At 39.2% G+C, this 13433-nt stretch overlaps 1 protein-coding gene across 2 annotated transcripts in view; it reads right to left on the bottom strand.

Annotated features, from left to right (window-relative positions):
* Positions 1–13433, bottom strand: part of KIF13B (kinesin family member 13B) — a 198080-nt gene that overhangs the window by 91823 nt on the left and 92824 nt on the right. For both annotated transcript variants that reach the window (XM_059372373.1, XM_059372380.1), the window contains exons 11-13: positions 12689–12901; positions 10818–10928; positions 7799–7933 (exon numbers count right to left, since the gene is read on the bottom strand). In XM_059372373.1, coding sequence (XP_059228356.1) covers positions 7799–7933; positions 10818–10928; positions 12689–12901 — 459 coding nt within the window. The remainder of the gene's footprint in view (positions 1–7798; positions 7934–10817; positions 10929–12688; positions 12902–13433) is intronic.

The raw sequence follows: 13433 nt of genomic DNA, 5'->3' as shown, positions 1-13433 counted from the left end.
GGGGGGGGGGGGGGGGGGGGGGGGGGGGGGGGGGGGGGCAGAGGGGAAAAGAATTTCAGGCAGATTGTCCCCTGAGCCCAGAGCCTGATAACGGGCTCCATCTCAGGTGTCTGAGATCATGACCTGAGCCGAAATCAAGGGTCACACTCTTAATCGACTGAGTCACCCAGCTGCCCTGCTTAAAGCCATTTCAAAGCATCTAAATGTCATTCTAAATGACATCTGAGTGTTTGGAGACATTTCAAAGTGAAAAGCCCGAAGCAGAACTTTTGTTCCCCAACCCCACCCAATGAATCTAGTCCCTTCCAGGGCAGTGATTACTGCCACCACCCAGTTAGTCCGCTAAAAAGCTTAGATGCTATAGAGTCCTGTCCTTCCCTTACCAGCCTACCCCTGGGCCCAAGTCAGTCTGAACATCCCTATAGACTGTCCCTCCAAAACATATCCGGAATTGGCTTATTTCCCCCCATCTATCACACCCTGCTCTACTACAGGGATACACCTCCTGCTATTTCCTCCACTTTTAATCCTAACCGCCCCCCAACCCCATCCACTACCAGCACATAGGCAGATCATGTGATCTCCCTATTTAAAGCCCTCTAATGGTTTCCATGAATTCCAAATTCTTATCCAGGCTTACAAAAAACACTCAGATGTACTCCGGGGTGGTTCTGTTGGTTGGGCGACTATCTTCAGCTCAGGTCCCAGACATTGTCCCAGAGACCCCGGGTCGAGTCCTGTATCAGGCTCCCATCTCCACGGAAAGTCTGCTTCTCCCTCTGACCTTCTCCCCTCTTATGCTCGCTCGCTCTCTCCCTTTCTCTCTCAAGAAAATCTTGAAGGAAAAAAAAAAAAAAAAAGAAAACACCCAGAGATGTGGCCCTGCCTATCTCTCCTATTCTAGCTCCTGCCACTCCCCCTGCTCTTGGAGCAAGATAAGGCCACGTAGCCTTTTTTCAGTCCTTTGAACACACAGGCAGTTTCCTTGGTCTGAAATGTTTCCCCCCACCTTGATATTGGTAGTTTCTTATCACTTCTATCTCACCTTTAAAGGGCACATTCTCAGAGATATATCCCGAACTGATCATCAGAATCAACCACCCCATTACTCTCCTATTTCAATTCCTTACTTAGCACTGACTGTTGGGGCTCAGTATCTACCTACGCCGCTAGCTTGGAAAAAAGCAGAGAACAGTTTGACCCACTCCCCACTGTAATCCAATCACTTAACACAGGTGTGGCACAATTAGGCATTAGATAAATTCAAAAGAAAAATAAATGAATAATCACTTCCTTCAGACTCAAAGGAAGACGATTCTCTCTCTCCTTTGCTGGTAACTCTTCTAATTATGTTGTGGGTCCCAGTGCTTCCCATCTCTTCTGGGACCTCAATCTCATAAAAAGGGCCCCTCCCCACTAGTATTTTCATTTCCCCTCTTCTGGGGGCTTCTTCACTCAACTATACTGCAGTGGTGTTTCTAAGGCAACATGGAGCTGGGATGGAGCTGTCCTATGGTATCCTATCCAATCCCCAAGGAGTATACATAATACAGAGGACATGCCACATAAACCTTTACTTCCCACTACTGGGTGAGGCTTCCCAGCTAATCCCCAGACTTTTCTAATCTGGAGAACAAGACTTGACTGTGTAGAAACTGTAAGTAATGTTTTATGATGGTCAGTAGCAGGCCTGAGGAATCTATCTCATGCCTATCTCCATTACCCACTTTGGTTCTTCCCACCCTGTCTGTACAAAACCAATCCCATGGTAGAAAAAAGTTCCAAAAGGAGGGAAAAAGTATCTGGCTGACTCGCTGGAGGAGCACCTGACTCTAAGGGTTTTGAGTTCAAGCCCATATAAAATGTAAAGACTACTTAAAAAAAATAAAATCTTAAAACAAAACAAAGTCTACAGAGAAAAAGGGCCCAGGACCACCTAAAAAAGAAGGAAAAATCCCCCAGAACACTTGGCTTAGGCCATTTCCATGTATAATCTCTTTTCTCCTCCTGTCAGAAATTCTAGAAAGAGTCCTAATAGTGACTTTGGTAGAAGTGGAGGTAAGCCCTGAGCTATATATTCCAGGTTGGAGTTTGAGCATATCTTCAGCTGTACACAGGTTCAGGCCCCCATCTGTGCCCTTGCTCTTGTTCTCTTTGCCTGAAATGCTTCTTCTTCCCTTCATCTAAATGAGAGTGTCTTAAATACCCAGGTCTAGCTTCATCTTCTACTTGAAAGTTTCACCATTAAGTGACACCTACTTCTCCCTTCTCTGAACCCTGATTATATTCAGAGTGGGTATCACATTTTACTACCTGTGGCACAAATGGTTTTTTCCCTTTATTTAGACAGGAGTCCTGCATCTTTGCCAACAAAGAGCACAGCATATGATACATGGCAGACACTAAGTATCTGGTCATAGACTAAATTAAAAATTACTGGAGATAAGATATAAACACAAGCATATAAAGGTCTAATCCAAATTCTAGAAGGAAAACTTCACTTTTTCGACAAATATTACAATGAACATGTATTAAAAGATGGGCACTGAATGGCTAGAGATAAAAGAAAGACAAAGTCCCAATTCTGGTGCTTACAATCTCAGAGACAACTTAAATCTCTCATTTGAGGTTATAATCTATTCTGATTTGGATGATGATTGGCTGGAATCTAAAACATTGAGCCCTAAAAGCTCAATCTGCCAAAGCCTTACTGTTTGATGTTTAAACAAGTTGGACAATAAGCTTTTTGATAAATTCCCCCTATTTTGCTCTAAGCAATGCAATAAAAATACTCATGAGGAAAAAAATAAACATCATAGGTTGGTGCAGAGGTTTATCTAATAAGTAAGTGCTATGAAAGTACAAGGTAATCAAAATAAGATAAAGTTAATCAGTGGTAGATTTTCCATCTCAATATGATACATGCCTTTTTTTTTTTTAGAGAGAAAGAGAGCGCATGTGGGGGGGGGGGCAGGCAGAGGGAGAGAAAAGGTCTCAAGCAGACTCTGCCTCAAGCATGGAGCCCGACACAGGCCACAGGGCTTGAGCCCATGTCCCCAAGATCATGACTGAGCTGAAACCAATAGCTGGATGCCAACCAACCGCACTACCCAGGCACCCCTGAATATAATGATTCTTAAAGTATACTAGTTTTCAGGAAAACTTTAACAAATATAAAATACTAGATTTTAAAATCTCAGAAACAGCTAAAGGCTAGAAATGGCTTTTTAATCTTTCTTCATCCATTTAAATTTAATTTCACTGGAGATGATTAGTTAACTATTCTATGAATTACAGTACCTTGCTTCCTTTATAAATCAACTATTTATGCAGCTTTTTTAAGAATCTCCCTTTCATCCACTAAATCCTAAAGGACAAAGAGAAAGAGACAGAGAAGGAAGGGGATGTGAAAATGAGGGAGGAGAGAAAGGAAGATGAAAAGAGACAGGAATTGTCCACTAGTGACGTATTTCACAGGGCAAGCTTTTCTGAGCCTACAAGAAGGAAAAGCAGCATATTAGTAAAGCCTATGAGGTTCCTCAGACTTATCAGCATCCTCAGATAATTTCTGAAGGAAAAGGTAAGTGAGTATCAGGAGCACTAAGAAGAAAAATACTTGTTACTCCTCACATATCTAAATAATCAAAATTCCTTAATAAGTCATTCTGGCTTAACAGAACCAAGACTCCAAAGACAACTGTTCTAGAATTGAGGTGTAAAAGGCAGGAAGGCACCTGCCCATCTTTTATGAATTCAAGCCCTAAATCATAGGGGTCCAACTGCTGCCGACCCAAGAACTCCTAATGTGCCCTAACTATCTTACTCATCTTGGGCTCCTTGAAACCTAACCTGCAGCTCCAGAAACACTGTCTGGCTGGTGCCTCGGCCATTCTGAACCCCTCAGTCAGCGACTGAATACTAGGCAACATACCAACAGATGGTTTACTTTCAATGATATAAGCAACATGTCTTTTCAAGCTGCGGCTGAATCACTTATCAAGGTATGAATCCTTACTGAGTGTGTCTATGTAAACTCTGTAGAATTTCTGTGTGTATGTAAAATCTATGTAGAATCAGCCTTGTTTCCCAGGCCATTAATAGCTGACTTGTGAAGAGTAGATCCAGAACTGCATGAGCAAAATAGCCCTCCTGAAAGATTTGGTGGATAATTCAAGGCATGCTGACAATCAATCATACTGTGATACCATTTCTGAAATGTGAAAATGTGTAGCACTCTAAATCCAAAGACATACATATAGGAATAGATCTAGAGAATAGTGATAAAACTATTAAATACTAACTGAGGTCATCTCTACATGTTGGGATTTGGGCACGGATCCCCCCTCTTTTTCTAATAAGTGTTTATAAAACTCTTCAGAAAACAAAGCGTATAACTAGCATCATGTTTTTAAGGTGGGGGAAGCAATTCTTCCCTCTAGAAGCTTCCCCCTAGAAGCTTGGCTGTTACTGGGTAGAAGTCTCCAAGACCATCTCAGAATCACAAGCGATCCTTGCTTTACCTGAGAACACAGAGTTGTAAAAATAACTTTTTGCAAGGAGATCTTAATAATCAATGGGGAAAACCACAATTATATGACCTTTTTTTTAAAAAAAAAAAAAGATTTTATTTATTTATTGACAGAGAGAGAAAGATCACAAGTAGGCAGAGAGGCAGGTAGAGGGAGAGGTGGAAGCAGGCTCCCTGCTTAGCAGAGAACCTAATGCAGGTTCCCAGGACCCTGAGATCATGACCTGAGCCAAACGCAGAGGCTTAATCAACTGAGCCACCCAAGTGCTCCTATTTTGTGACTTTCTTAAATGTCTGTAAAAACATTAAGAATTCTCTTATTGCTACAATATATAAGGAAATGAAAAAACAGTAAAACTATTTAGTTTACTATAATTTAGAATATTAGACACATTGAAATTTAAAATATTTTCTTTGTGAAAAACTTATCAAGAGTAGTTTGAACACTGCTTGCCTTCTTCTTCTCTGTATAGGTATATAACTTACAATATGGAGTGAGCATGCTTTCTGTTCCTTGGCAAACTGTGATACTCCTTTCTAAGCATCTACCATTTTAACCTCTGTGTCCAGATGCTACAAAATACCTCCAAGGGCTCCTTCAATGGGAAGTGTTCTCTGGTGTCACTCCCTTTGGGACATCTTCATCCTTCTCGTCACACTTTCATAACTTACATCAGTAAGTTCACCCTCACTAAGTTTCTCTGGCTGCATATGTAGAATCTCATGAACAGCAGTGGCATCAACATTATTTACTAAATTGTGGTAACTGGAATTTGTGTGTGTTGAAGCCATGCAAGGCAGAGACTGCCCATGCATGCAAATCAGATGCGAAATCATCTCAGGAGTTAAGTTCCATCTATGGTTTGGCCACCATACCCTACCCTGCCAGTTCCAGACCAAACAAATAAATGGAGGATTCTGTTCTGGAAGAGACTCAGACCACTTGGAACCAGAAAAAACATTAGAGACCATTTAATCTAGTGCCCTCATTTTATAGATGGGGTGCTGAAAATCACCCCGAGATGTGAAGTCATCCACCCAGCACCTAAATTGATTTCGGAATTCAAAGGCAAGAAGAAAGTAAAACAAAACAAAACAAAATGCTCAGCCTCCAAATTCCTCCTTCCCACATCATGGTATCACTTTACTGAAGCAAAAAACTGTTCTTGGACTGAGATCATCCTTCTGAATGTGCTTGGTCATGAATATGCTTTTGTCATGGGGTGCGCTTGGGCAGTCAAGAAATCAACACTGCCTCAAATTCTGCCAAAACAGGGTTGACCACACAATCTGAAACAGAATCCCGACACCTCCACACGAGATGACCAGAAATATTTTGACTACTCTCCAAAAATCTTTAAATAGTTTCTTTGTTTAATTTTATAGTTAAGGAACAGATATGAATCAGGTTTTTTTCTTGTTGGGCGTATGTGTTTGTGTGTTCCAATTTGAACTTCATCACATCAGAAAGAAAAAGAATTCAGAGTTCAGAGAAATAAAAAGGGCAGAATATTTGAGTCCTATTCTATACTGCATCTCTCCTGAAGCATATGACTGTCTACAGCTGAAACCCTAATGCAAAATGCTGCCACGATTATTAAGAAACACAGTACAGGATGTGATCATTTAAACTTCTTTTTTCAACAGACAAGGATAATATACGTAAGACACCACAAAGAGCATCAAATAAATGCGCAATATTTGATATTTGTATGTACTGTATGTACTGCTTCTGTTCACATAGTGTTTGTATATATCAATTCTCATTTAATCTTCACAGGAACCCTGCGAGGTAGCCAGACAAAGCGTCCATTTATAGAGGAGTCTGTAGACCAGAGGGGGCAATGGACTTGAGATCACACATCCAGACAAAAACACAGGTCATCTCCCTGCTACTCTCATGTTGCTCCCACCCGAGTACAAAAATCTGAGAGCACACACAAGCTATATGTATCAAAAACGTGATTTAATTCATAGCATAATAAAACATGGCATCAGATACTCATTAATAAGGGGTGTTATCAAAATAACACCAACTAATTATGCCAGGATATCTCTGATCAAAACTGGGAAACTAGCCAATGTGCCATAAATCCTTTAGTCTTCCTAGACACGAAGCCACATGTTTGTTTGTTTTTTTAATTTTACAACAGTAAACACTTTACCAGCTCATCTTTAACTTCCTAGTCATCTTAGTTAAACCTACTATATAAGTGCCTATAGTATAAGAGAGGGGGATTTCCTCCTAGTATTTATTAACCACATGTCAGAATCATATAGTCCTAATAATAGGACTATAAATTACCTAATTTATTTATGCTGTTGGCATGACAAGGCGATTGTGAGCTCCTCATAATTTATGTAGTGGCTCAGGATTCCGGCTCATTCTAAAGTTGTCTCTTGCCTCCCTGATATGTCCCACAATTTCAGGTTTCAGTGTATATCATTATTTGGGTTTTTTTCTGTTCCATACTCTGACCCTCTTGGTCTCTAAGTGACCTATTCTTTTTTTTTATAAGTTGATAATCCAAATTCTTAAATTTTCCTAAATTACTGGAAACACAAAATTCATAGTAGGTGGCCCTATACCATAACTTCCATTTACATTTCCTTTAAAATAATAAATAAACATTTCTTTTTATAATCTAACCACTCACAAAAAGGTGTGCTTCATATAAACCACGAAAACTTCAGTCTACTAATAAATCATTTAGTTCTAAAAGTCCTTCTTTAAGCTTTAAAGTTACCTACTTAACTCCCTGGTATAAATCACAGTCAATAATAGTAGCTACAGTTACTTAATTTCTTGAAAATAACATCAGAATATTATTTTTTGTATTACTAGGTTAAATTATATCACTCGAAGACTAAAAAGAGCCACTAATCCCAGGGGCACCTGGATGGCTCAGTCGGTTGAGAATCCAACTCTTGGTTCTGGCGTAGGTGGTGATCTCAGGGTTGTGGGATGGAGCCCCACGTCAGGCTCTGTGCTCAACAGGGAGTCTGTTAGAGATTCTCTCTCTCCCTCTCCTCTGCCCCTTCCCTACATCCACTCTATCTCTCTCTCTAAAATAATAAATAAATCTTAAAAATAAATCAAATAAAAAGGGAAATTAATCTCAGAAACTCAAGATTTTCTATACTTCAATTTAAACAATTTGCTAATTCTCATTATTTTGGAATAAGCATGGTTCTCCAAGTTTAAAAAAAATACTATGAAACACTGTTCTATATTGCTGCAGGAAATGGTAGCAAAGTCTGTTACCTCACCTTTAAATAATAAACCAGAAGTTCATTCAGAGCAGGATCAGCATTCAGATTAACAAGGAAGCATTTATCATCCCCAACTTTAATCCCAGAAGACTGAAGAGATATTCCAAGACTCTCAAGCTGTTTCTGTCGCTCCTGTAAATGTATTAGAGAGCTATTAATTCCATAACTATTGATACAGCAAGATATAAAAGGTCATACATTGGAATAATTATTAAATAACTGTATAATTAAAGTAGGTTATCTTAGGACCTGGTATTATAGATCACTGCATTTTTTTCTCTTTCCAAACTATATGTTATTTTATCTTGTTAACTACAACTTTATTTTGAGAAATAAAGGCATTACCAATAGCAACCAAATATTCTACTGAGTTCTCAATTTTTACTCTTGAAAATACCTAACATCTTAAATTTGTCTCTCTCATTTAATTCTGTACATCTGAGCAAAGCTGTTTTACCAACTGTGATCTTTCCATAAGGCCAAATTTTTAATACACTCTCTTGCCCGACAGCCGCGGTGAATCCCCAGCCAGGATAAAAGCCAACTCCCTCAACAAAGTCCATAGGCCCTCAATCTGGCCCGCTTCCTCTCCATCTTCATGTCTTATGGTTTCTACTCTCAAAGGCTTATATACTCTCAAAGAGTTATATGGAACTCTTCCAGATTCCTGAAAGGGTCAAGAATGCGCTCCCTAGATGAACAGATTTTACACCTGTCTCTTCTATCTGAAGCATACTTGTTCTCATACTTGGTAACTCATACTTGTTTACTTGACTATTTCTCTATGAAGGCAGGGATCCCATACATCCACTGTGAATTCCTAACACCTAGCACAGTGCGTCATACACAGTGAGCGCTCAAAATGTCAGTCTTGTGAATGTATCAAAATAAAAAATGCATATGCATTCAAGTATTATTTTCCTAAGAATATGAACCTTTCTTCTTTGTGACTACCTGTCTCTGAATCCAAACGATATACAACGGTATACACAGAGGGGGATATAGACTCCTGCAACCAGTAGTCTAAGATTAAGGTATATGAATAGGAGCAGAGCAGTGTGTCTTTGACAACACATAAATAGCAAGTGATAATGAGTCATAGCCACCAAAAGCCTTTGATTCTGAGGAAAGACAAGAAAAACTAAGTCATTTAACTAGGGCCACATAGTAAGTTTGCAGTACAACTGAATTACAGCCTGAGGATTCTGCTATTTTTAGGGATACTATCCCAAAGTTACCTGACCATGGACCATTTTTCTTCCCAGAAGACTTATTAACAACTGGTGGCTATACCGCCAGAAATGCATTTTGGGAAATGCTAGTGTCTTCTGAAAAAAGGTCAGTGACCAACAGACCAGGTCTTTTTCCAGGAGAAAAGAGACGCAAGCTCAGCAGCAGAAAGCCTGAAGGCTTGCAAAGATAAGGTGTTAAATGAAGTGTTGGATAAAATCAGGCACCCTCCTTAAAAGGGACACTGGATGGAGGAAGAGAATAGTTAAGTAAGGAAAGATGCTAATGATAACAATTTAACAGCATTAGCAATGCAATTTCACTTAGACCTACCCTGCCTTCCATCAGCAAAGCAATGCAAATACAATACCATTTCAAAGTCAATGTTTACTTTTGGAGTAGCTCAAAAAGGCTCACACAAATTAGTTTTAAGTTGGGTAATTATTAGACTGACTTATAATTTGTGAAAAACAAAAAGTAAGTATAAATGAGAAATAAAGTTCATACACTGGACTATTCTCTTCTAATTTGAAGGATATGCATTAAAATAACTCAATGTTGGGAAACAGATAAGACCAGATGGTCATATGTTGATCTCAGTGAAACTGGTTGATGCCACAAGTGAATCCATTATATTCTTCTCCTGTTATTATCTATTTTGGAAATGATGATAATAAAAAACATATAAAAATTAGTCTGTACTAATATGACATCCACTTTATGCTACATAATAGTAGTACCATCCTACAATATCTGATGTACACATTGATTCTGGGAAGCACATTTAAAGACGGAACCTGCTGGGTGACAAAAGTAGCAAGTTCTGTGTATTTACTAATATGAGGAACAGTTGAAAACACTAGAGATTTTTAACTTTAGAAAAGGAGCGGAAGAAGGCAGAGGTTACCTTAAATATCTGGGTAATGACTGTCCCTGTCCTGTAGGACTGTTGGGGGCTTAAATAAAATACTGCATTTAAAAGTACTTAGCACAGGGCCCAACACATGTACCTAATACATATTTGCTATTATTACTCTCATTTACTGTATGCATGTGGAACACCCCTTCTCTTAGCTTTGAAGAACAAACTAAGGACCATGAACGTAAATGAAAGAATAAAAGATTCTGATTAAATAGCTACTATTGGAGTCATCAGAGCTGTCCAATCATGAAAAGATTGCTCGATAGGGGGCTGGCCTCCACATACCATGTATATTTCTAAAACCGGCTGAATACCTACCTAAAAGGAATGCCATGGAACAAGTCTTTTACTAAGTAGACAACTGGACATTTAGGATTCTTTCCAAATGCTAAGGTTCCCACCCTAAAATTGCACAACTCTACCTCTATTAAGTATTTTAAACACAATAGATAACTCAGATTCAGTTATTTCATATTACTTTTATTAAGTTGTCATAATAAAGCCAGAGGTTTATAACCGAGTATCTGCCACTAATAATTTTGTAATAAGGTTAAGTTCCTTAGGACTGCAAAGCACTTAATAGAATTGGGGGTTTAGAGTCAGAGACTACAAAGTAGCTACTTCATTTAAAAAATGTTTATGTCTCTAAGTATATTTCTTACATAATGAACTATTAATTATAATTATGTCTTCTTTAGCCTTCAAATTAACTTTGTGAAATGGACTCTTGGATCTAGTTTCTTATTACTGGTGCTAGATTTGCCATCTTCAAAGCCAAAAATCAAAAAAGGAACCAGAAACGCCATAAGTTGCATTGCACAAACTGCCACGAGCTTTCTCTTGCTTTAATCAGGAAGCACGAACCTGTGCAATCTCCTCGGTTTTCCTCAGTTTCTCCTCCCAGGTCACAGTCATTTCCTGGATTAGTTTCTCTGATTCTTCTAGTCGGTCTTTTAGTTCTGGAGATTTCATTGCCTATAAGAAAATGTTTATTTCATGAAATGTCTGTACCATGCCCTGAAGAAAGCATTAACTAAATCCAAAAGGATAATAGTAACAATCTGGCTGCTCTCAGCTCTATAATTCACCAAGCTCTCTGATCTACCTAAGCCAGAACGATGAATGCGACTGACAAACAGCAACCAGACTCTGTGCATCCCACAAGCTAATTCAGTTAGCCAAGGTAGGCTTGAAAGGAAGACTCACCTGTGTTCTTCCAACCTACTGTCACTGTGAAGATCTAGTTACATTTATTCTTTTTAAGATTTATTTATTTATTTGACAGCGAGAAAGGGAACACAATCAGGGCAAGTGTGAGTGGGAGAAGCAGGCTCCCCAGTGAACAGGGAGCCTGATGCAGGGCTCCATCCCAGGACCCTGAAATCATGACCTGAGCTGAAATCAGATGCTTAATGACTGAGCCACCCAGGCACCTCAAGATCTAATTACATTTAGAGAGACAGAACATTTAGGCTCTCAATGGCTTATTTTTAAATCCCAATAGGACCGTATATCTAGACTCATACATGGGATTCATTCTAATCTCTACTCATGACTTCAGGTATTGATTCAAGTATATACAGATGAAATCTGCACATGTTGTAAACTGAACAGTAGTATTAATACCAGGAAGATGGAAACAAAATTTCAAAGAATCCTGATGAACTGTAAAATTATACTGTAAAAACAAGATAAATTTCAAGGGGCAAAAATATGACCAAGACAATTGTTTTGACCATGTATTTTATCAACTTACTACCAGCAAACAGGTTATAAAAAAGAAAAGGGCTATGGTCCCAAACCCAGGAAAGAGTCCCACAGGGCTAATCATGGGAATAGAATGCTAATTAAACTACAGATCCTGAATCTGGTATTTTATTCCAGTTTTGAAAAAGAGGATGAGCATCTGGTTGTAGGTTAGAACGGTACATGTTTCAAATTCAGTAAAGGAACATAAACACCATACATCACAGAATATACAAAGGGTAGTAGAAATAGAGCACCTCTAAACTGATGGGTATTTCTTTCTTTCTTTCTTTCTTTTAGATTTATTTATTTATTTGAGAGAGAGAGCATGAGTGGGAGGGGCAGAGGGAGAGGGAGAGAGAATCTTAAGCAGACTCCCCACTGACCACAGAGCCCAATATGGAGCTCGATCCCATCACCCTGAGCCAAACCCAAGCGTCCAACACTTAACTGGCTGTGCCACCCAGGCATCCCTAAACAGATGAGTATTTCTGCTACAAAATATTTTTTCTACAAACATAATTAAACCACAACATGGAAAAACTAGGTTATTAAGATGTGGAAAAACTCCTTAAGATTTCCATTCTGCCTTCAACCAGTAAACAAATGATACAAGTATCTGCTTGAGTCCTCTTCCAGTCTTTTCTGCACTAAAATTGCATACTTTGTGTTTTAAGCATCTCTCTCCCTCTCTCCCTTATTCTTAGTTATACCTCTCCTTTCTTGTCTCCTGCCTATACTGTGGAAAGAAACATTTTCTCAATTCCCTTTATTCTCTCTTCCTGTTCAATCCTTTCACACCAGTAAAAACTCTATATAAATTTCAACTATGACTATCTGTCTTTACTTATTACTCATCTCAAGTTTCTCTTCCTATAGGAAACTCAAAAATTCTAAGTGGAGTACTTATCACTTACAGCTAAGAGGAAGAAAATTCAAATTCTAGATTTTCCTAGACCCACAATGTGTGGCTTGGCTGTGCCTTATACCTCTGCTTTGGTTAGCTGCTCTCGGAGCTTTTCTACTTCTTCCCGAAGATCCCGGATAATTCGTGCATTAGGATCCTCATTCACCACAGCATGGTTCACGATGTTCTTGGCTCGATCTGCATACCGCAGAGTTGAAAGGGTTTCATCATAGTTATCAGCTGCTGGACTGACAGTGGCCACCATGGCTGTCTTGCTGTTACCCCCAAGACTGTCCTAGATGAAGAAAGAAATTGAGTAGGATTTTTAAGTTGGAAGAAAACATAATAGAGGAAGTTGAAGTCAGACAGGGTGAGAGAACATACCAAGGTCAAACATATATTAAAGGGCAAAGCTAGGACTAAAACAGATATACTGACTCATGCCCCCTGCTCGCTCTTCTCTGCCAAGCTACTTTTCCGCAGAAGGGAGATCTGGTTTTTAAGAAAAGACAGGGAAATACAAGGAAGCCTACATTTATTTCAGTTTAATAACAATTGGTTCTAAGCAGTCTACTCAAAAAACAATGATTTCTTAAATTCCTAAAAATCTTCCTTAGAGAAACTAAGCAATCATGATATTTGTTATCTGATCAAAAAGTGATTACCAGGATGCCTGGGTGGCTCAGTTGGTTAAGCAGTTGCCTTTGGCTCAGGTCATGATCCCAACGTCCTGGGATCAAGTCCCACATCGGGCTCCTTGCTCAGCAGGGAGCCTGCTTCTCCCTCTGCCTCTGCCTGCCATTCTGTCTGCCTATGCTCGCTGTCTC

The sequence above is a fragment of the Mustela nigripes genome, chromosome 1 (genome assembly GCF_022355385.1).
Source record: "Mustela nigripes isolate SB6536 chromosome 1, MUSNIG.SB6536, whole genome shotgun sequence".
In the NCBI taxonomy this organism is placed as follows: Eukaryota; Metazoa; Chordata; class Mammalia; order Carnivora; family Mustelidae; genus Mustela; species Mustela nigripes.
Note: the sequence above shows the minus strand (reverse complement) of the source record. Positions and strands in the feature narration are given on the sequence as shown.